The following is a 24,473-nucleotide window of genomic DNA, read 5'->3' as shown; positions in this document are numbered from 1 at the left end:
CTGGGTCCTGTCTCGGGATTCCAGTTGAGGCTTTCTTCCCACTTCCATGCTTCCAGAAGCCAGTGTCCTTGGCAGCAGATGGCGCCCAGACGAGGAAGACCCCTTGCTCACACCAGCCCCCAGGGCTTCACCCCCAGCCCTCAGACCGCGCCCTGCAAGGCGTGGCTCCCAGAGTACCAGGTATGGCATTCCCTGGTGTCCCACCTGGTGTCCTCCCTGTGTCCTCTCGTTGGCCACTCATGGCAGAGACCCAGCGTGGTGGGGGGAAAGACGGCACTGATGCAGGAAACTGAATTAAGTTTCATTTATTCTAGGGCAAACTCAAAAGGGACTTTTTTTTTGTTGTTTTCTTTTTTAGCAAATCCTAGCACATTATTAACAAAAAAATCTGTACATTTGCCATGATACACTTGAAAGTGAAACAAATAAGATATAAATACAGATATGGATGTAACATGAAAAAGCCCAAGGGGAAAAAAAAAAAAACTAACTGAAAAACCCACCCAACCTGGGGGTGTGGGGACCATGCGTGTGAACAGAGTGCCAACCAAACTGTCTCGGTGGCTGATCCTTTGCAGAGTGTCTCTTGTTTGAGTTCCGAACGTGACTGCTAGCCAGGTCCTGGTGGGGCTCTCTGCAAGGCTCTCTGGCTGTTCTCCTTGAAGGTATGACATTAGGCGTGATAAGGAAAAGGTGGCAGGGAAAGAAAAGACTGATGAGACAAGGCCGGCCGCGTTCCCTGCACAGGGTGTCGGTAAGCTAGAGGTGAGCCATAGAAAAGGCAGGCGGGCCCTGGGAGAAACCGCCAGGCCGGCCTGGAGAGGGAGGCAGCAGCTGGAGGGGAAGCAGGAAGTCAGACGACCCAGCCCCTGCCCCGTGCGGGCAGCCAGGGAGGCCGGCACAGTCTGGGGTGCTCTGCTCTGTTGTGTTCTGGTGTTTCGTCTAACCAGGAGCCCTGCAGGGCGGTGGCAAGGCAGCTGTTGGGCTCCGGGAGGGCAGTGGCAGTGGGCATGACCTCCCTCCCGGTGAGGTGGCGGTGGCGGCATGCGAGTCCCCTCGGTGCAGCGGGCAGGAGTTTCAGCTTGGGGCCGAGACCTCGGAAGTGACTGTACCTCTCTCTGAGTGGGAGGCTGAGGACTGGGCAAGTGGCATCCGAGGCTTAGCCCTTGGTGAGTCCTGTGAGGACGCCAGGCGATGTTCAAGATCCTTCCAACTCCACAGGGGGCTGTGGGGACCTTGGAGCCAAAGACCTTGAGGGGAAAGGTCCTTCTGCCTGGATCAGGCATAAAATAACTCATAAATAATCTTACCAGCACACACATTTCTACAACAGAGGAGTAACCAGAAGATTTCGGGACTCACTTACAGAGTGTAAAAAAGAAATCCCATTAGTGAAATATTAACAACGAAAAGTAAGGCCTGGTCCTGCCATGTTCTGAGCCAAGTAGTATTCAATATTCAACCACCTGAAATGCACCCCTGAAGTTCCCTAAACAGCAGCAGTGGAGTGCTTAACACGTGTAAGACACCCCCTCCATACACACACACACACACACACACACACACACACACACACACACGCAGAGTAGTGGCCACAGCCTGGCTTCATGGTCCTGGGCATCACAAGGCCTTCATTTGCAGTGCATATTTCCAAATAAACTGTCTTTCCTGACTTCCCCACACTAAATCTGGAGGGTCAGAGGACAGGAGGGGGATGTGGAAATCAGGGGTGAAACCCACACTTGGGCAGCCCAGCTTTCAGTCCTAGTGGCTGCAATGGACAAAGCATTTGAATGACAAAACCTCACTGAAATCAACATCAAAAGGAGCATTTTCCTCATGGAAAAAAATCAGTTCAATTCAGATCTAAAATAGAACAGTAACAGACAACAGAAGTCTTCATGATTGCATTTAAGATTTACCATTTGGCTAAGAATTGTCTCAAAGCTTATTTAACCAGACTCTGAGTCTATACTTTTGTCAGAGCAATCAGACCCTTGAGAGGCTAGAAGAGGGCCTGGTGGCTTCACGTGCAAGGCAAGAAAACAGTTCTAGAAAGTGGGTCTGAAATGCTACTTCTCTGCATCTGCCACTCGTCACCATCACTTTATCCTTGAACGACGACTATTTCAACCATCAGGGAAGTACTTTGGTTTATAAAATTTTAAGAAATGATTCTAATACGTGGTTTCTCTAGACTCTTCTTTGCTCTTAATCCCAAATTAAACAGAGAAGTCAAAATTTAGATGGTAAGGTTGCCGTGATCGGGCTAACAGAACATTCTGGAAGCGGTGCAGTTCTGGCAGAGCTTGCAGGGCGTGGAGTGGAGCACTGCTGCCCCCAAGGACGAGCTGCTGGGTGGACCCCGCCATGATGTAAGCATGAGCCTGCCTCTCCTGTATCTTCCCGCTGCAGGAATGCCACCGCAGGCCTCCCTAAACGATGTGACAAATTCACCTTGATGGTCTGTTTGGATTGAAACTTGAAGAACTCTGGCCCCTGGGAGCGGCGGGGTGGGGACCCCTTCTGTGGAGCTGCTCAGAAGGGCAGGCGGGGTCGACGTGGCGCTCACTCCAGGCAGCCTCCCACGTGGGCACGACGAGCCAAACTCTGCACGGCTTGCTCAATGGCCATACTCAGGCTTTTCTCCTCTGCTTGCCAAGACCTGAGTCCCATTTTTAGTAGGTATCAGAGCACAACTTAAAGAAACACAGACTGTCACAGTGCGGGCTGTGACACGGAGGGGGGGACTCTGCCCCACACAGGCCATACTCACGCAAAACACACCAGGAAGGAAGAACACAAAGGAACACCCCACCCACCCTCACCTGCTACTCACTGGGCAAACAAAGCAACCCGACTTTCTACTCAGTGCTGGCACCCCACACATGGTCTAGGATCTCAGCAGGCGGCACAAGACATGGTTAAGTATGGCTCTTTCCGTTTCCTATTCTTTCTGTTTCGATGAAGATTGTGATACAGGCCTTGCTTCCTTTACATTCAATACCAGTAAGATTCTACACAAAAGCTGGAAGGGACCAAAATACTGATTGTAATAAATATTTGCGGGCCTCCGTGCACTGACTGGGCAGCCGATGGGGGTGGGGAGAGGTCTCTGAGGCACCACCACTTGCTTCTCGGTCTACACAGAGGGGCACTGGCATTAGCTGTGTGTGGAGACGTCCGACGAGGAGCTGCTGTTGCTGTTGGTGGTCTGGGCCCTCTTTATGTATAAGTTGAGCAGCTTCATCTGAAAGGACAAGACAGAAATGAACTAGCAGAGGGCAGAGCAACCGGAGAGAACTCTGGGCATAGCCCTGCGGACAGCACCATGAGGTACCCCTCAGGTCCTCGGCTAAGAGCCCGCTACTCATCCGGCCTCTGCCCGGAGTCACGGTGAGGGTGGGGAGGGACAGGGCTGCAGCCCAGCAGTTCCCTCAGAAACACAGGAGAGGCAGAGTGAGGAGGCAGTGCTGCTACAGGGAGCAAGACGCAGGCCAGGGTCAGAGGTCAGATGTTCACCACACCTCTGTGGAAGTGATTCCTTACTGCAGCCCAGCCCCAGCCACTGCACTTCTGCCACTGCATGGGCACTTACGTGTCTTACCACCTCATCCTCACCCAGATGACTTCGTTCCTCCCCACCAGGTCTCCTGAGGCTTTAGCGTATATCAGCCTCAGAAAACCCCAGGGACTGATCTGGGTGCCCCACCTCCACACCCAAATCCTAAGTGCCCAAGTCCCTTATACAAAATGGTGCAGTACTACACACGACCTATGCACACCCTCCCTTGTGCTTTAAGGCCTTTCCCAATGGCTCATAGAACAATGTCAGTGCTATGGAAACAGCCATCGCACTGTGTTGTTTAAGAAACGACAAGGAAAAAAAATGGGGGCTGGCGCTGTAGCATAGCAGGTAAAGCCACAGCCTGCAATGCTGGCATTTCATGTGGGTGCTGGATTGAGTCTCAGCTGCTCCACTTGCAATCCAGCTCCCTGCTAACTCGCCTGGGAAAATCAGCAGAAGATGGCCCAAGAGTTTGGCTCCTACTACTCATATGGGAGACCTGGAAGAAGCCCCTGGTTCTTGGCTTTGGCTTGGCCCAGCCCTGGCCATTGTGGCCATCTGGGGAGTGAACCAGCAGATGGAAGATCTCTCTCCCTCTATCTTTCCCCCTTTCTCTGTAACTCTTTTAAATAAACAAATAAATAAATAAATAATTTTTTAAAAAGCATACAAGTTCATTACAGATGGGATTTTTCTAAGTGTTTTTGACCACGGTTTGCTGAACGTGCAAATGCAGGCCTCAGGGACAGAGGCCCACTGTGCTGCCTCACACCACATTGGTGGCCAACTTGCTTGTTCCTTCCAACTGGACTGGGCCTCCCGAGGCTGGATTCTGTGCTACAAGTAACATTCACTGGGACTGCTGCAGTGTTTTACAACAAAATGCTTTCTTGTCTATGGTTTCACTTCCTTTCAACTAAAGCCCTTTGGACTCTTAAAATATTCATACATAAAACAGCAGGTGGGGATGGCGCTGTGGCATAGTGGTAAAGCTACCACCTACAGTGCTGGCACCCCATATGGGCACCAATTCAAGTCCAGGCTGCTCCGCTTCTGATCCAGCTCTATACTATAGCCTGGGAAAGCAGTGTAAGACAGCCCGAGTCTTTGAGCCCCTGCACTCACATGGGAGACCCAGAAGAAGTTCCTGGCTCCTGGCTTTGTATCGGCCCAACTCTGGTTGTTACAGCCATTTGGGGAGGGACAGTGGATGGAAGACCTCTCTCTCTCTCTCTCTCTGCCTTTACCTCTCTGTAACTCTGCCTTTCAAATAAATAAATCTTTAAAAAAAATCAGGTAACTCAGTAGGAACGTGATAAATATTTTTAAATGTCACTAAATTATTCTATTCTCATGATAGTTTGCCCAATCATATTACGAGTAAATAGAAACTGGTATTTGCAGAAGGCGAACGACCATAAGAAAATCTATGTGAGAAACAATTTGTAAGAGCAAATGAATTAAGAAGAATCTACAGTCCATAGCCCTCTGTCTTGCTCCAAGTAAGCTATGGGCTCAAACACTTATAAGCCTGGGGGAGTGCTGACCTCCAGGGGACCCCTGAGTATACGTGGTGAGGTGAGTGGCACATTGCCAAGGAACAGTGGGATACAGAACAGCCCCCTCTGGAGCTCCTAACAGAGGTACAGTCCTCCGATGTCCCCACTTTCACCTCCAGGGTGCTAAGGTGGGGACGTATTCTTCCAGGTGTCACCTCACAAGCTCCCATCATGCATAGGAGGAAGCTGCAACAGAGCTTTTCCACACAGTCTGAAGGGAACACAGCGGAGCTTGTGGTCTTTACTCGGCAGCCCAGCCCAGGGTCTTCCCTCGCAGGACCTGCAGCACCGGCTTAGACTCCGCAACTGCAGCAGGGTAGCTCAGGCTAATTTACACTAGACACCACGGTGGGGTTTAATGCCTGAAACATGTAATACAAGGGACTATGCCCAATGAAAAGTCCCATTATTTATATAGGATTTTAATGCTTAAGTCTCCACAGAGTTCTAGATCAACTCCACCACTAATTTTCTAAACTTCAGCCTCCCTTCCTGCAAAATAAAGAGCAACAAGAACACTTCCAAAGTGCCTTCTGCAGCTCCTTGTTCAGAAACATGTCCCCTCCTGGTCCCACCCGAGCTGCTCGGGCAGGTCCGTCCTGTGGTTTACTGCTTCGCCGTCCCCCGCCTGCAGAGCCCAGCTCCGCCCCACTTCCCTCCAGCTCCAGTGCCCCACGGCCATCCGGGCTGCTGCACAGTTTCCTCGTGTGCTGAGCCTGCCCCCAGAAACCTCCTCTATTACTTCAGAGCAGCATAAGGCTTCTGCTTTTCCATATGTCTTACAATAGTGCTGTTCCGAACAGAGATTTTTGGAATCAAAACATGTTTACAGAGGAAAAAAAAAATCTAGGAGACAAAATAGTTACACCTCTATGGTACGCTGCTGATAAATGAGTTTCCAAATATTAGTGTCCTTATTTTCAACTCAAAACCACTAACGTGTCCTCCTAGGCAAGTCTACAGTATAACCGCAGGTCTGAGGAAAAGCCGGTGACAGAGAATGTGCACATGTTCAACAGTTTACAAAGAGCATTTATAAAGCAGAGCAGACATTCAGTTAGTGGCTAAGACTTGCATCCGTATCAGAGTGCCTAGGTTTAAATCCTGGCTTCACTTCTGATTCCAGCTCCCTGCTAATGCACATCCTGGGAAGCAGCAGGTGATGGTCCAAGCACCTGGGTCCCTACCACCCACAGGAGAGACATGGGTTGAATTCCTGGCTCCTAGTTCTTGCCTGACCCAGTCCTGACCGTTGTGGGTATTTGGGAGCTCATTCTTTCTTGCTTTCTCTTTCTCTTTCTGTCTCTGCTTTTCAAATATATACAAATGACATTTTTTTCTAAAAAAGTGATCATCATGGGGCTGGCACTGTGGCATAGCAGGCTAAGCCTCTGTCTGTGGCGCCAGTATCCCATATGGATGCTGGTTCGTGTCCAGCTGCTTCACTTCTGATCCAGCTCTTTGCTATGGTCTGGGAAAGCAGTAGAAGATGGCCCAAATACTTGGGCCCCTGTACCCACATGAGAGACCCAGAAGAAGCTTCTGGCTCCTGGATTCAGATCAGCTGTTACAGCCATCTGGAGAGTGAACCAGTAGATGAAAGGGATGAAAGACGTTTCTCTCTGTCTTTCCCTCTCTTTGTCTGTAACTACCTCTCAAATAAAAAAAAAAAAAAACATTATCACAAAAATCTTCTGCAATACGTAGGATAAGTCTCCTCCTTTAAAATAAAAATTTATTTATTTATTTATCTATTTATTTGAAAGGCAGAGTTACAGAGAGAGAGGAAGAGAGACAGAGCGAGACACACAGAGAGGATCTTCCATCCACTGGTTCTACTCCCTAGAGGAGTGCAACAGCCAGGGCTGGGCCAGGCCACAGCCAGGAGTCAAGAGCTTCACCTGGGTCTTGCATGTGAGTAGCAGTGGCCCAAACACTTGGGCCATCTTCTGCTGCTTTTCCCAGGCACATTAGCAAGGAGCTGGACGGGAAGTGGAGCAGCCGGAACACAAACTGGTGCCCATATGGGATGCTAGCATTCCAGGCAGCAGCTTTACCCACTACTTCACAAGGCTGGCCCCAAGTCTCCTGTTTTACAAGTGAAAAAGCCAGAAAGCATCCAATTGGAGCATTATAACTTTAGGATATCAAATGTAATCCCCATGGCAACCACAGAGAGAACTATAGAATATACACAACAGGAAATGAGGATGAACTTAAATGTTTCATTACAAAAATCAAACAGGCACAAAAGAGACGAGACTGTGGTTATCTGTGGAGTGAACCAGTGGGTGGCAGCTCACTATCTGTCTTTGCTTTTCAAATAAATAAATCAACTGACTTTTAAAAAGTAACAAAGCAATTCACAGAAGAGGAGAAAATACGTGTAAATCATGTCTCTGCTAAAGTTTTCACCATGGTTTTGGATTTAGTTCCCTTTGAGTAGAAGAGTGTCTCTGAGGTCCTCCCTGTCCTCAGGAGCCAGCAGGGTTCACGGCCCGGCACACACAGGGCTGGGTGACTCTCGCTCAGCACGTCTCAGGTGGTGGTTAGGGAAGGGAACTGATGAAGAAGGCAGATGAAAGGAGGAGAAACTGGGGATGGAACCAGGTAAGGCAGCCCTGAGTCATCCGTCCACGTCTGCTTCATTTGCCAATTCTTGTCTGCAAGGAAAGTGGACTACCTGGACCGCGGTTTTCAGCCAGGGGCGATTCTGCTCCCCCAGGACATGTCTGGCCACGTATGGAGGAAGATGTTAGTGGCTCTCACAACTGAGGGGTTGTGCTACTGGCACAGGACAGCACCCATAGCAAGCTGGTCCACAGTGCCGCTAGTGCTGAGGCCGGAACTCTGCTCTGGAAAAACGGGCAGCACCATCTTTGCCTGGAACTCAGGGAAACCAGGCTCTGTGAGCCCACCTGCTGTGTCCAGACTACAGTTCCATTTGGACAGAAACGGGCCCCCACACCCATGTCTTCTCTCCTAAAGAGTAGGGTCAAGCATGCTGGCTTCCTGCTCTCTACTGGCTTAGCTCAACAGGATGGTGTGCACCCACATCTCCGCCAGGGGAGTTTTAAGCTCCGTAGAGACATGCTTTCCCCATAGCAAACCCCGGGTAGGACCCTGACAGACTCAGCCAGCCTCCTTCCTGGGAGTGCCTCTCCTGCCACGGCATGGCGCCGTCTACCTGCTCCCACCTGGCCTGCCGGTTCAGCTGAGTTGTGTGGTAAACAAGTTGTTAACCAAGAAGCACTCCAGCCACTTCATCCTTAACGAGCCAAGTCTGTCTGGTCCATCTTCTTCCCCTACCACGCAACATTCCAAAAGCAACATGAGAGGCAGCAGAGAGTGTTAAGAAGGCTGCTGCTGGAGCCCATCTGTGCATGCCCTCATCCCACAGTGCGGCATCACAAACGACAGTCCACACCTGCCAAGTGCAGGGATCAGGGCTTGGGCGGGAGCCCCCATTACTACTGCTGATGTCCTCAAGGTGCTCGGCTCCCACTCAGCTCCTTGTTAAGTGAACAGATACATTTCCTTCGTGTTTCTCTGACACACACCTGGTTTCTCACCAAAGCTGTCTTTGGGGATAAACTAGTAGTTCAAAGTTGTCCTCCCATCAGTAGCAGAAGCTGACAGAAGGGACAAGTGCCTAGTGTCGCACAGCAAGGTGGGGTGGCTCTAGCTCACAATAAGCCATTATGCATTCTGTAAGCAGAGGAGGAGAGCTCCCAGGTTCTGACCATAAACTCAAAGGGGGGGCAGGATCAGCACACACTATACACATGTGCTGAAATGTCATACTGTAGCCCCTAAACATACATTTGTTGTGAACAAAAAAAATGCTAAAAATATGGTTAGGAAATAAATTGTTCATTTGTGGTGGAGTTTTGTTTTGGCTAATAAATACATTCTACTGAAAATACTAATTTAAAATGTACATATTTTGAAGTCAAATTTTGTGTTTCCAAGTGAAAAACCAAGCAAGTTAAAATAGACTATGTGGTATCATGTTAGTATCACCTCAGAACAACTTCAATGTGTATATATGTCTTCAGAAAAATGCTCTTGGAGAAAAAAGGCCCAGTGAGGGTGCCTACAAGAGGAAAATCTGCCTGGAGCCCGAGCCACAGTCACGAGAGCTCAGCCGGGCAGCCCGGGGAACAGTATACATACCTTGCTCCCTGTGAGCTGTGCCAGGTGAGGTTTCAGATCTTCTCCGATTACGGAATAAATTGCCACTAAGCAAAACACGCTGGCCTTGCGCACACTGCTCTCGGTGTTATCATAACCCTAGAGAGCCAAAGGGGAACACACAGGGGAAATCGGATCAAAAATCAGCATCACAGTCAATAGTTCATCAGCATTTCCACCAAGGTGCCCAAGCTCGGCCTCAGAGCTGCTGGTCCCAACCAGGACGACACTGACCTCAGTCCTGTGACCAAACCCAGAGAGCTTTCACCCCGACAGGGCCACAACTGACGTTTGTCAGAGCGGCTGGTTCCCGGGGCATGGGAGCAGCCCAGGTCTGCATGGTCACCACTTTCTCACAAGCTGCCACCCAAAACATGACGTGGGAAGGACATGGGAAGAGAAGAATGAGGAGGAGAAAGAACTCCTGGGGAGTAAAGCAGATTCGTGTGTGACTGTGCCTGTAGAGACATGAGAGTGCCACCATTTGCTCCTGGGGCGAAACCCTCTGCACTGCAGGGCCTGCTGGGACCACTCGTGTCCCTCTGCAGCTGCACCTTGCTGCAACCCCACTGCATGGGGCTGCCTGTTTTTATGCTATCTGGAGTAAGCCAGCCCTCCACTGTTAAAGCTGAAATCTCCAACCCCAGTGCCCAGCAAACATTAAATGAGCAATTGAATCACCCCTCCCTTTGTCATAGCTAAAACCCCTTTCTCTCCCAGACTCCAGCTGGAAACCACCCTCCCGCACCGTCCTCTGAAGCCGTGCTGTTTCCCACAACAGGCTGGAAAGCATTTGAGGCAGCGCCACACAGAACCCTCTCTTATCTGTCCCTCTGTCTAGCTCAGGGCCTCAGGCTAACTTTGTTGGTATCTGTTGGACATAAGAGCAACCATTGTCTCACTTACCCTCCCTGACCTACCTCACCCAGGGCTGGGGCCACATGAGGTGTGCCTAAGGGTTTGTGGAAGGAATGAGCAGCAACAAAAAAGATCAAAATATGTTTACAGTAAACAGAAAGCTCCCTCTCGGAGGCATGCCTTCCTGTTACACTCAGGACAGGGTAGACCAGCAGTCAGAGGAGGCTGTGAAGCATCCCTGTCACCCAGCACTCAGGGCACGGCCTGCCGTCCTACCCGCCCCATGCTGGCCCTCAGCCCCAAACAGGGCGAGGGGCCTACCTGCAGCAAGCCGGGGATGATGTCAGCCAGGAGCTGCAGCAGGGACTCCTTGGCAATCCTCTCGACCACTTTGGTCTGCATCTTGATGGCGGCGAGGTTGATGGGGTAGTCGGCCGTCTGGATGATGGGGCAGAGCACCTTGATGCACTGCTCCGGGTGGATGGAACTAGCCAGCGTGGACGCAGCCTCCTCGGCGGCTCTCACCACCTGCAACACCGGGGGCCAGAATGAGCGTTGTGGGCTGAGGGAGGACAGACCACACGCCCACGCCACTTCTGCTCAGTGAGAACGAGTGCCCTGACTGCCGGACAGCATCCATTACTTCCTCTGGCTCACGCTAGAGGAAAATCAGAGTGACTGGAGGGTGATGTTAAAGGGGGGTATGGGAGAGGGGAGGGGAGGAGAGGAGAGGTTAGGAGAGTGGTTCTCCAAGCACAGTTCCTGCAGCAACAGCAGCAGCATCCCAGGAACCTCGTTAGCAGCCCAACAGCTTGGCTCGTCCCAGGCCTGCTGACTCATGGGTTGACTCTGGCTGGAGGTGAGCCCCAGTCCGCTGCGTTCATGAGCCCTCAGAGGTTCTAATGCATGAGGGTTGAGACTCTCTGCCCTAGGCAATGGAGGACCCAGCAAATGCCTTCCAGAGGCTTGTGGGACACCAACAACCAAAGAAGGCCGAGTGGGGCTCAGAGTGACTGCAGGACTGATGCAAAGGGGGCTTCGGTGCAGAGCAGCTGGGTAGTCAGGGAGAGGACCCTGACGCATGGCCCTAAGGAGTCTCTTGCAGAAAATGGCTGCCTAAGGATCTGTGCTCACATTACCCCTCACCTTGCACTTTTAACAAAGTGCACGAATGACTGCTCACAGCCACAAGAGCAGCCTCTGACCTCTGGGAAGATGCATTTTTGTTACGAAGTGCAATGAAAATTTAATATTTTGTCCCTGCTGCCAGCCCTGGACAGGGCCTTCCACTTAGATCCCTCTGTCATGTTCTGTGACTCAAAACAGCTCAGCTTGATCTTTATAATGCAACAGTAAAACCCTCCTTGTGATTTCAGCAGACTGGCCACGGAGAAACAGCAGTCTGGAAAGCAGCTCTAGTCATGCGCATGAAGGTGAGGAAGTGAGCACATGTAAGTCAGAGGACACGGGAGATGGCCAGGAGGGGTTCCCACCCAGGTGACCTGAACTGCACGCCAGACAGTGCACTCAGAGGCCACCCCGGCCCTAACTGAGGCACTGATCCAACCCTGGAGCCACGAGGTCTGCTCTCTAGGACCAGGCCTTGTCCAGGAGTGTGCCTTATGGTCTCTGTGTCCTCCCTGCTCTGTGGAACAGCAAAGGGAATCCTTTTCAACCCTACACAGCAGACTTCACTTCCCTTAAAAATTGGTATCTCGGGAGCTGGCCAGGCTACTAACAGTGTAGCCTTTTCACTACAATGCTCCATATGGGCTTTGGCTACTCATGGCCAATACCTGGCATCTAGCATCATAAAAAGCCTGGAGAGAAATGCACAGAAGGTTAACACTGCTTATCTGGGGGCAGTGAGATTAGGGCTGATTTTATTTTGAGGTAAACATAGCATAGCAGAGAGAACTGATTTACAAGCATCTACTTGAACTCTCTTTTTGAGTCCAGCTTAGTAAGGCAGAGAGCAGCCTGAGGCCTCGGGGGAGCTGGGAGAATCTAAGCCCTGGGCACAGGGTGCTCTTGGTGGCACCTAATACATCACAATCACTGCAGTGACTACCGCCATCCCTGCTTCTCCCCCACTGGTTACTTACATTAACTCCCTTCTGCTGGATTAGAAAACTGTGTCTCTCACATGTGGCCGGCATATCTGATGGACAACGTTCCTCTCTCAATTCTGAGGTCCACTGCCCCTGATGCCCACATGACAAAGCAGCTACTTTGGAGCTCTGGTGACATTTCCACATGTGTTTCTTTTGACCACTGGACAGGGGCTGAAGTGTTTACCTGTAACCCAAGGAGCCAGCAAGCCTGGGCATCACCCAGGAGTTCCGTATGGGAGCTCCCTTCATTCTCCCATCTGCTGAGAGTATGCCCCTATTTAAAGGAGCCCTGCCTCTCTGAATTCTAAAGAGGCCTTCTGAACTTTCCTTCGGGGGCAGCTGTCTCCTGCTACCTTGACCAAACCTGGCCAGTACCCTGTGGACACAATGCACCACCTGTGGGTCCCCTACTGCAACAAAGCATTGAGGCCTTCAACAGCCAGGATGGAGCCCTGTGTGTCAGCATGGTAGGGTAAACACCAAGTACACGTCAAAGGATGGGTGTCAAGAAATCTGAGATTTATCTGGGCTCATTATGTATGTGAAAGGCAGAACAGTCGTGTCCTATTCTCAAGTGATTCCTAAGATCCTCAGGAACTAAAGCTGTTTTCCTTACCATCTTTCCTCTTGCCTTGTGTAACTGCTATGTGTGTTTACTCAGCACCAACCCAGTGGCTCCTGTCTCTCAGGATTGAGCTTAGAGCTCTGCACCCAGAGGTGAAATGAGTGGGCGGCACCCCTCTGATGTAGGGGGGTGGGGATGGTCCAGGCAGAGGATGCAGAGGCTCAGGGAGGCAGCGCATGGGGAAGGGGGGGCTCTCCCACCTGATACATATCCCCCCAGCAGGCCAGGATGAGATAGAAGGCTAGTGTGGGATGGGAAGCAAGGACAGAGTCTACAGAAGGCTTCTCTGGGGTCCTACAGGGGTTGCTCCAGTTCATGGGCCCTGGCCATGCACAGCCAGCCCACCCTGCCACCAGTGCCTGCAGGCAGCAGGCTCAGCCTTCCCAGGCACCTCAGCAGAGTGAGCAGACCTGCTCTCATCAGCAGTTTTAGCTTTGTCCTAGCATTTATGGTATCTCACTCCACTGCACATAAGTACTGTTTGCAGGGGTGGGAACCTTTCTTCTGCCAAGGGCCATTTGGATATTTATAACATCATTCAGGAGCCATGCAAAATTATCAACTGAAAAATTAGCCTGCTATAGGTTTCTAGAACTTCGAGTCCCGCCTGCGGTTGCCTTGTCAGGGCCAGACCAAGTGACTTCAAGGGCTTTATGTGGCCCATGGGCTGGGAAGTTCCCTACCTTTGGTTTAAAGGAAGCCCACTGATTTCTCTCCCTGCTAATTCAATCTCCTGCAAGCATAGCTTTTTCCACACAGGTCTCCTGAAGGTACTGTTTGGCCCTGGTGTACATATACAACCTTTAACTTGTCACCCCAAGAAAGGCAGCCTTCAGAGCACCTTCTTAGAGCCAGAGAGCAGTGCTGCATGCAAACCTCAGTTCAATCCTCCAGCAGCAAGACGCTTGCTCAATCTGAGACTCACTTTTTAAACTCTGGAATGAGGACTTACTTACAATCACCTGCTTTCTTAATTGCGGGGTTGAGAGAGAGATACCACACAAACCAGCCTGGCACATTCCAGCTACAAAACACAGGCTGTGAGGTCTTGGAGAAAGAGCAACCTAGGAGTGGAGCCTGGCACCTGAGGTGCCACCAGGAGGCAGGCACTAGAGGGCAGAGCTCTGTCCTCACAAGTCCCTGCAGAGGACACTCATCACCAGACGTTTTCGGCAAGACTGAAAGCACTGGTAAGCCAGCCAGTCCTTCCCTGGGGCTGGTGCCAACACCAAGGCAGGTCCATCCTCTCCCACAATCTCCACAGGCTAACCTGAGGACAGTGTCCCAGTTCCTCCACAAGGCCTGGCTCCTTCCTCATGCTGCCCGGGCCCTGCCCAGCCATGTCTCTTACTCATGTCCTTCACCTGCTGGGCTGGGTCACCCTCCACGACTCACTCACTGCCAGAGAGCCCCCAGGAATCCCCGTGTGCACACTTTATCACTGCATGGAAACATTCTGCAGAAATGTTCTCTCCCAGAAGACAGAAGTTCCTGGAAGGCGAGATCCTATCTTAGCCATCTCTCCATTCCAACGAATGCTTGTTGCACCGATTCCCCTGCAGCATACACTCTCCCCATGGTCTACGTGCCACACAGACCTGTCCGGACAGGTCTCCAACTAAGGAGCTAGTTAGAAAACAAGCAGGAAGGCAAACACCTAAAACGACCAGCATGGGGCTATGGAGGCATCCACTGCACAAAGCACAGAGTTCCATTCTAGGTGGTGTGCTACAGTCTTTGGAAAAGAGGCGAGTTCAGGCTACTCCACATCTATTCATCAGCTGTTGCTAATGGTGTGTTTTTTATTTATTTATTTATTTATTTTTGACAGGCAGAGTTAGACAGTGAGAGAGAGAGAGAGAGAGACAGACAGACAGATAGACAGAGAGAAAGGTCTTCCTTTTTCCCTTGGTTCACCCCCTAAGTGGCCGCTTCGGCCGGCGCATTGCGGCCGGTGTGCTGCGCTGACCCGAAGCCGGGAGCCAGGTGCTTCTCCTGGTCTCCCATGGGATGCAGGGCCCAAGCACTTGGGCCATCCTCCACTGCACTCCCGGGCCACAGCAGAGAGCTGGACTGGAAGAGGGGCAACCGGGACAGAATCTGGCGCCCCAACCGGGACTAGAACCTGGGGTGCCGGTACCACAGGCCGCTAATGGTGTTCTTAGGAGAACTCTATCAGGCAATGGTTACCAGAGGCACAGAGCTTTCTGCCTGCTCAGTTTGCACAGGTCCATGTGTGCTTGGGAAAGCCAGGCACATGGCCATGCATCTATGTAGCCCAGGAACACACAGCTGAGTGAACACTAAGATGTGGAAGGCAGCAGCAAGGAGACCAAGCTCTGAAGCCCTTCTGTCTGTGGTGGGAAATCACCACGCACAAGCGTCACAACACACTGGTCAGAAAGCAGAGGGACTCTCAGGCTTGAGTCTTTAAATGCAGAAAAACCAAAGGGTCAGAAAATGCTGGATGGCTTCATAGGCTTATCAAAATTAGAAGACACTGAGATGATCAAGAATGGGAGGTTAAGACCCTACCCGGAGGTGGAAGGCAGCTCAGTGGGTAGAGAGAGAATGAGATTCAAACCCCTGCTGCACCTCTTTCCGATCTGAAGCTGAAAGCCTCCAGGCACCTCACTGCCCCGACTACAGCCTCCCCACTGCCAGAGTCACCAGGAGAACTCAGTCCTGAGAGGCCCTTCTCTCCACCCCATCCCCCTGCTCTCCTGCCACTCAGCTGGAGTGCATCACCGCCCGGGGAGCTCAGTGGGCAGACAGCTTCACCTCTGGCAGGGGAGCTCCCTCTCACAACTCCAGGAATTCCACATGTGGCCTGCATGCAGCATTTACTTCAGCAAATGCGTTTAATATGGTGGGGGCTGTGCGGTGCTGTGAAAACAAAACGTCTGAAGCCGCACATCATACGGGTAGTCTGAGGCCGACTCCCTCACTGGGGTTAGAGAAAGCGGCCAGAGGTCGACACTGGTTTCGGCTGGGCAGGAAGTGTTCTTGGCTCCCTCCACACGCCAAGCCCCTGGCTTTGGCCAGCTGCCTGAGCAGGGTGAACTTTAGGTTCTGCCCCTGTGTTCTATGTAACATAAGAAGCAAAGATTATAAATGTAAGCAAACAGAGAGCAAAAGTAAACAAGGTAACAGAAAGAAAGACAATACTGCTTGGTAAGTAGAGTGACCAGATGTGGCAAGCATTTTAAAAATTGGAGGTAAAGTATTTTCTTTCTTTCTTTTTTCTTTCTTTCTTTTTTTTTTGACAGGCAGAGTAGATAGTGAGAGAGAGAGACAAGGTCTTCCTTTTGCTGTTGGTTCACCCTCCAATGGCCACCACGGCCGGCGCACCATGCTGATCCGAAGGCAGGAGCCAAGTACTTATCCTGGTCTTCCATGGGGTGCAGGGCCCAAGCACTTGGGCCATTCTCCACTGCACTCCCTGGACACAGCAGAGAGCTGGCCTGGAAGAGGGGCAACCGGGACAGAATCCAGTGCCCCAACCGGGACTAGAACCCGGTGTGCCGGCGCCACTAGGTGGAGGATTAGCCTATTGAGCCGCAGCACCGGCCCAGTAAAGTATTTTCAAGAGAGCAAGATCAAGCCTACTTCTGGGTTATGATCCACCTTCAAGTGACCGAAAACTGTCCCAGTTCCTTTGGGTATGCAGAGTCTGGTTGGAAACACAGGAATTCTTCCCTTTCAAAGCAAGTGAAAGTTTCTAGTGTCTAGCTGGGGAAAGTACACTTTTCACATTTAGCTTTTCAGAAAAAAAAATGAGATCATTACTTAGAATTTTGCTGAATGTTTGCTTAAGGATAAGGTTTCCTTCTTTAAAGCATAGAAGTTTTCAAAATTTGGACTGCATGTTTTAAGTTCACAAAGTTTGACTTGGCTCTGCCATGGACAAGTGGTTACGTTAAAAAAAAAAAAGAAGAAAGAAAAAAAAAAAGCAAACATCCCAAAACCACCAGGGCTGGAATCCAAGAACTCTTTCCAGTAGGGCAGTCAAGTTAAGCTCCTCAATCAAAGGAAAAAGTTGGCGCCACCTCCTGGGAAAGGATGGGAAGACCTTAGGAAAACCGGACAGTATAATGGGGGCATGACAGACTCTGAGGGGTGGGGGGGTGGGGTGGGGGCAGCGACATGGACCTACACCCGGGGTGGGGAGAAGGGCCCAACTGCCCAGGAGACTCTGGGCAAATTTCTGCTTTCTGGGCCTCAGCTTTCCTCATCAGTATTAGAGGGAGAATCCAAGTCAACTTCTTCTTCTTCTTCTTCTTTTCTTTTTTTTTTTTGACAGGCAGAGTTAGACAGAGAGAGACAGAGAGAAAGGTCTTCCTTCCGTTGGTTTACCCCCTTAAATGGCCGCTACAGCCGGCACACTGTGCCAATCCGAAGCCAGGAGCCAGGTGCTTTTCCTGGTCTCCCATGCGGGTGCAGGGCCCAAGCACTTGGGTCATCCTCCACTGCCTTCCTGGGACACAGCAGAGAGCTGGACTGGAAGAGGAGCAACCGGGACAAAACCGTCGCCTTAACTGGGACTAGAACCCTGGGTGCCGGCGCCGCAGGCACCGATTAGCCTAGTGAGCCACGGCACTGGCCAAGTCAACTTCTTTTAAAAATTATTTCTGTTTATAAAAACCTCATCATCCACCTCTACCTGATGAGTACAGGGCTTCAAAGACTCCAAGAAGGACAGTGTCTGCCTGAAATACCTCTGCCAAGACAGTCATCATGTGCTTGCCTGGAAAGCAGATTCGGGACTATGCAATTCTTACCTCCAAATGAGGCAAGGCTCTTAGGTGGGACCAGGGGTGGAATCAGGGTCAAAGGGGCAAATAACGAGGAAGTTGGAAGAGAGCTGAATGCCAGGAGGTAGCTGGGTGTAGCCACCCTCGGGGATGCTGGCAAAGACCCCAGTGTTCTCCAGCTCATCACTGACAGAGGCCAGCGACTCCAGCACAAACATCAGTGATTCAAACAACCAGCAGCCGCCAGATACAAGTTGTACTTTTCACTGGAGTTTTAGAGTTTACTCAGCTGAATTCAAATAGTCTCTTATGTGTATCTGGAGAAATGCAGTTAAATTTGCTGTGTGTAAAATTTTAAAAATGAAAATAGTTCTATTCAAAATCAGTGTACTTTCTTCAATGGACAGGGATTAAAAGGGCAGTATCTTCAATTTTCAACCGTGCCAATCACTGTGCCTCACTTGAATGCAGTGTTGGCCCCAAGTGTGCAAGTTCTGACACGCTGCAGAGCCTCTCACAGCCAGTGGGCTGGCAAAGGCCATGTGTGAACCAAACTCAAAGGCTCTGAGATTAAATGGTGTCCTGTTCTGACACTGGCACTGCCACCCCCATTCAGGACTGGACAGTGTTTGGCACTGCACAGCAGCCCTAGGAGGTGGGAAATGTACCTCCCCATGACACAGCAAACGCCACGGCTCAGAGAAAGGTGAGCACACCTGACACTGGGGTGCATGCAATTTGGGTCCTCTAAGCCCCTGCTCCCTCCCTCCGGCCAGGCTGCAGGGAATCGCAGCTAGACACTCCCTCCTCACTGCCTGCCCAGCTCGGGCTCCAACTCGCTCACCACTCTTCCTCGACTACGCTCTCCTGCACTTCCTCTGAACCATATGTTCATTCTTGGCTTTAGCCTTGATGACACCACATGCTCCCTGACAAGATGTTTACCAAGGTGTACTGCTGGCTCAGCCACTCGGAACCTCCCCAGGAAGCTTTATAGGCATCTGGTTTTGTTTTATTTAACACGGGGTCTCTGGTCATATCCCAAAGGTAGGCTCACAGACAAGTGGAGATTTAGAATGGATAAAGACTCAGGTTTGTCACTCAGTGGCAACTTCTATTACCTTGGGGCTGGATGAGGCAAAGGTTACCATCTAGTCCACTCTGGGGCTAACGGGTAAGGAAAACCAAGGTCCACAGAGGTGGTATAACTTCCCCAGGTGTCCTCATGTGCTGAGCCCCAGCTGCTGGCCTGAGAGAGTCTGGGAGGCCCAGTGCCGAGCATGGGAGAAGAGCAGCTCTGTACAGGCCTTTTCTGGCCCACACCACCGCTCTGCCCTGGCCCCACTGTTTGTCAAAGTCTGTGTGAGATACCCCACACTGCTGGCAAAACAGAAGTCACACAGTTGGCCCCAGGAAGTTCTCTCTTTTTGAAAATCACTCTTGTTTGCTTTTGCTTTAATTTCTTGAAGTGATAAAATATGAAATTAACTAGAGCTTTTCACCAAGATGGCGCCAAAGGCGAAGAAGGAAGCTCCTGCCCCTCCTAAAGTCGAAGCCAAAGCGAAGGCCTTGAAGGCCAAGAAGGCAGTGCTGAAAGGCGTCCACAGCCACAAGAAGAAGAAGATCCGCATGTCCCCCACCTTCCGGTGGCCCAAGACACTACGCCTCCGACGGCAGCCCAGATACCCTCGGAAGAGCGCCCCCAGGAGAAACAAGCTTGACCACTATGCCATCACCAAGTTCCCCCTGACCACGGAGTCGGCCATGCAGAAGATAGAAGACAACAACACACTGGTGTTCATTGTGGATGTCAAGGCCAACAAGCACCAGATCAAACAAGCTGTGAAGAAACTCTATGACATTGATGTGGCCAAAGTCAACACCCTGATCAGCCCTGACAGAGAGAAGGCGGCGTATGTGCGGCTGGCTCCTGACTATGATGCTCTGGACGTTACCAACAAAACTGGGATCATCTGAATGGAGTCCAGCTGGCTAATTCTAAATATATGTTTTTTCACCATAAAAAAAAAGAAATTAACTAGCAATTATTTTAAATTGAAATCCTGGAGACATAATAATGGTTGCTTTATATTTATGTAAGAATCAAGATTTCTCTAAAGAAGTGAAGCCACCTGAAGCAGGAATCTGAGCCCCCTCAACGCCAGGACTTGTGGGTGCATGAGGAAAGGTTGGTGACCCAGTATAGCAACATGGAATGATGTTAACATTTTCTGCTTCCACTAGGCAAAGGCAACTGAATAGTCACTCATGTGGCAAAATTCAGAGAAAAGCCAAGTCTAATGATTACAAAGTCTCAATTATGGAGTATCTTCAAGAAACAGTTATTGCTTCCTGCAGGTTTAAACTTGAAACGTCAACATGGGGGTTACTATACATACAGCGTAAGCACCAGGAGCAACTACTCCTCTTGCCTTAAATTTGTGTATAATTATTTATTAGCATATTAATAATTTTCCAAGAAATGATTGCTACTGAAATAGGTATGGATGTCTGAAACCAGTTTTATGTAGCAATATTACACAGCATATGATAGTTTTTAATCAAAGCACGTTTCTACGCCATTTTACTTTGATTCTCACAGGGTCCCGCTTACACAGGGTTATATGAAGGTGATGAGAACTGATGACACAGTTGGAGCAGAGCAGACAGATGCTCATGACCCCAGAATCTTTTGGTCATACCAATTCTCAAGTCCTCTCTTCTTTATCAGCCAGCAGAGGGTCTATATCAATCCTGACTATAAATGCTAAAATGAGAGGAGTCCAAATTAATGGAGTTATCTTGAAAAGCAGAAAACAGGCTCAAGATCAAGGCTTTGCCCTCAAAGTCCTTTGCCAAGTGCCACCACTACTGTAAACCATGGCCATTTCATTAACGAGGCACTGAAATGTGACAGCAAAGATGTACATATAAAAAGACAAAAAAGGAGCTGGATAATGAAAGAGGCTTACCTATTCAAATAGGGACTATTAAAACATGTCTAAGTTGACAAACTTTATAGAATTTTAAAATAAAAATTTTACACTACTATCCAACTCCTCCACAAGTCTTGCTTGTTATAGAACCTCTGCATTAGTTTCCATGGATGCTGTGGGAGACAGAGTAAGTGCCTGGTATGCTGTCAACATCTAAGAGAAAGGTTCCACAGACACCATTCTTTTTAAAAGAAGCTGAGAACACAGACCCTTGCTTGCAGGATGAGGAGAAAACCCATCTTACCAGCAGCCCCGCCCCCTTCAGCCTCCCTAACAACTTTTCTGACAAATTTCAGTAGACAGAAACGGTGGTTCCAGGTGCCTTTCTCACTGCAGTTCTTCAGCCAGGGCTGCAGCATGAGGGCCAGCATGAGGACCGCCACAGCTGCAAGGGAGGGTCTGCACCTCGTCTCTCAGGGCGCCCTGCATCCTCCTGCTGCTGAAGTCTGCGTTTTGTCTGCGAATATAAAATCCAGGTGCTCCTCATAAGAGGAAGTTGCAGGAGCGTTCACTCAGGACCAACACACCTTCCAAGTACCACTAAGACAGGAAACAGACCATGCCTCCAACACAGCAACTGGGTCAGGAAACATTCAGGATCTTTTGAGCTTGTGTCTGGAGTCCTAAGTACTGAATATGATGATGAAAAGATGAAATAATTAGAAAAATAACACATGCATATTAATATGAAACAAGATGGCTACAGCATAAACCTGATGACCTCTAATTGTCCTGCCCCACAAAAACACAAATAAGGAATGAGACAGATTGGCTAAAATTAAAAGACAGACTAGAAGAAATTTAAAGGAAAACAAAATCGAAACCCAAACCTAAGACCAGACCTAAACATACAATACCTGAGTCAGCAGCTTCTGACAAAGAAACAGCGTAGTGAGTCTAGAAGTATGCACAGCAGGCAGGCGTGCCCACACAGACACACCCTGAGCAGTGCCTGCTGCACCTGCCTTAGCACGTGACAGAGATGGCGGCCTGGGAGCCCTTGTTACATGAATTTCCAGCAGACTGCTGCCAAGCTTATTTGAAGCAGGAGACATTTTCTGCTCTTTTCCCCTGGGAAACTTAAGGAACCTCACACCTAAGAGCCTTCTCTTCTAAATCTCTTATTTTACATGGAAAATAAAAACAAGATCTTCCAAGAAAACAGAGTTAAAATAATCTATTTTCCATTTTCTGTTAACTTACAATTCTTGGGATCCTCTGTCAAAGTTTTAAAAATCATGGTGCTCAATTTACTTTTATTTATTTGAAGAGGAAGCTTTTTTTTAACATTCATTTAATTATTTTAAATATTTGAAATGCAGAGACAGAGACACAAAGCCAGATTTCCCAACTACTGGTTTACTTCCTAAATGCATTTAACTGCTGGGACTGAGCCAGGGTAAAACCAGGAGCCCAGAACTCAATCTGGGTCTCTCACATGGGTGGCAAGGACCTAAATCCTTGAGTCATTATCTGCTGCCTCCCAAGATGCACATTAGCAGAAAGCTGGAAGAGAGGGCAGAGCCAGCACCAGAACGAAGGCACTCTGATATGGAATACAGGTATCCCAAACTGCGGCTTAACCTGCTGTGCCACAGTGCCTGCCCCCCAGTGCCCAAATTAAAAGATGGACATCTTTGGATACTCAGTAGGTGCCAAAACATCCTAACTGGCATATATTTTCACCTTAATGCCCCATTCTAAGTGTGTCCTCCCCACAAAAACAGTTGATATCGTCCATTTGTAAAATAAATCAATTTTACTTCAGTTTTCAATCATGTTTTTCAGTAAGAAGAAACTAAAGTCAGCACAGGTCAGTTGTCCCTAAAAAGAGACACAAGATGTGGTCCACATCCTGGTTCTGCCAGTACACTCCTCTGAGACCGCCTTTCCTTACCAGGGGATAATTATGCTGACCATGTCAATCATCCGAGCTACTGCATATGCAAAGTGTTTTGTTCAAGCACAAGTAACCATCACCATCAAGCAACCTAGCTGAATCTCTAAAACTTAGCTGTCGCCTACACATTCTGTGCTGTGTGAGGGTGACAGGTGAGAGATGCCCAGTCAGGGCATGGAACCTGCCCTCACTGCCTTTGCTAAGCTTCAGTCATGGGGACCCGAAGAGTCGAAGCAGTCACCACTCGAGCAGCCACAAGGCTGCCAAAAAGGAAAAGCAATCGATTAGGCCAATTCTCTTTGTAGATGTAAGGACTGCTCGATTCACAACTCTGTTCACCCACAAGCTTGCTTCATAAGTCATAGTGAGCCAAGAGATTGCACCGAGCAAGCTTATAAGTTATGTCTTGCTTTGGGGTCATGCTCATCATCTGTCCTGTTATACACATGACCCTGTTTTCCACAGTGCCTTTTAATGAAGGGTGTTACCACAACCAAGTTTAGTACGGCTCTAGTTACTTCCCATTCTCTGTAGGCCTCTAGCTATGGAAGGTCTAGGGAGCACAGGAGCTGGACATTTTTACAAACAACTGCCCAGGGATCGGCCAAGCATCTGTTACCTGTGGCACATGTGCAGGACAGAGAGGCACACCTGGCTGCTCTCCACAGGAAAGCTGAGGTCTCAGGGCTAGGAGGACAGTGTGCTAGCATTTGGAACATGCAGGCTGTCTCCATTTGTCTTCCTCTTACAGAGGGAAGCATAGAGAGGGAACAGGGAAGGAAGGCCAGGACAGCTGGCACCTGCTGTCAGCAGCATCAGGCTGCAGCCAGCTCTGATTATCTCCTCTAATTCTCAAGTGAGACTCTGTGAGGATGTCCACTCCTATTTCACACACAAAGGAACTGAGGCTCAGAAGGAGAAGGAGCCTGTCCAGGGACCTGGAGCAAGGAAGCACTGGCTCTCAGCCTTGCCTGTCTGATTCCAAAGCCAGTCTCCACCTCCACACGAGACCCTAGAGGCGGAACGTCAGACCTTCCCTATCCACCAATGCACGTTGGGAGGCTGGACATGGCTGCCCAGCCACGGGGTCAGCACAGGGAACTGACTTTGTATTGTGACACATGCTGAGCCCACAGGAAGGGACTCTTTCTGAAAGCTTATAATGCAGACTCCCAGGCCCGGCTGTTCAGCACCCCTGGCTCTGGGCAGGCTCACCTCTTTATGGGAATCTTTGTGGGCTTCCAGAGTCTTCATGATGGTCAGCTCGGCGTAGTTTTTAAATCTTGCTGGCTGGTTTCTCAGAATTTCCCGTAAAACTCTTAATGCTAGGGCTCGAATGGAATGCTGGAGTATGAGAGGAAAGGAAGACATCACCACACAGTATGAAGCTCATGGCCACACACGTCAGCTCCGGGGGCAGGGGAGGAGGTGCATGGAGTCCCACGGGGCTGAGTGCCTGATTCCGGTTCCCCAGCATTTCCTGGGGCCTCTTGAAGGCCTCTTCCCACAGAACATATGGTTTCAGGGCCTGGATGGTGAGCACCAAGAGGGCAGGCACCGTGTCTTACAGTGACATTCCCAGGACCCACCACCTAGGAGGGACCTAACAAAGGCTTGCCGGACGAGCCAAGCGTGGGACCATGCCTCATTATCAGTGAGCCTCAGCTCTGCGACACAAACTGTCCTTCTGTAAAACGTGCCCCAAAGACAAGCACAAAGCTTCAAAAGACAGCTAGAAACCTGTCACTATTTCCGACTGCCCATTTGATGAGATCAGTGGATCTGCACAGGCCTTGAGTTGTTTAGGCCGAGTCCTGCTTCTGGAGGAAAGCCATTCCAAACACACTTCTAATCTCAGTGAAGGAGAATGGAGTTTACCGCAAACAGAGCCATGCAGTACATCCT

At 49.9% G+C, this 24,473-nt stretch overlaps 1 protein-coding gene across 49 annotated transcripts in view; it reads right to left on the bottom strand.

Moving 5' to 3' along the window:
* Positions 1–289: 289 nt before the first annotated feature.
* Positions 290–24,473, bottom strand: part of CLASP1 (cytoplasmic linker associated protein 1) — a 295,826-nt gene continuing 271,642 nt past the window's right edge. For all 49 annotated transcript variants that reach the window (XM_051838605.2, XM_051838621.2, XM_051838622.2 and 46 more), the window contains 4 exons: positions 23,784–23,912; positions 10,501–10,707; positions 9,304–9,420; positions 290–3,250 (listed from right to left, as the gene is read on the bottom strand). In XM_051838605.2, the coding sequence (XP_051694565.1) occupies positions 3,164–3,250; positions 9,304–9,420; positions 10,501–10,707; positions 23,784–23,912 (540 nt within the window). In that variant the 3' untranslated portion in view covers positions 290–3,163. The remainder of the gene's footprint in view (positions 3,251–9,303; positions 9,421–10,500; positions 10,708–23,783; positions 23,913–24,473) is intronic.

The sequence above is a fragment of the Oryctolagus cuniculus genome, chromosome 3 (assembly GCF_964237555.1).
Source record: "Oryctolagus cuniculus chromosome 3, mOryCun1.1, whole genome shotgun sequence".
NCBI classification, from domain to species: Eukaryota; Metazoa; Chordata; class Mammalia; order Lagomorpha; family Leporidae; genus Oryctolagus; species Oryctolagus cuniculus.
Note: the sequence above shows the minus strand (reverse complement) of the source record. Positions and strands in the feature narration are given on the sequence as shown.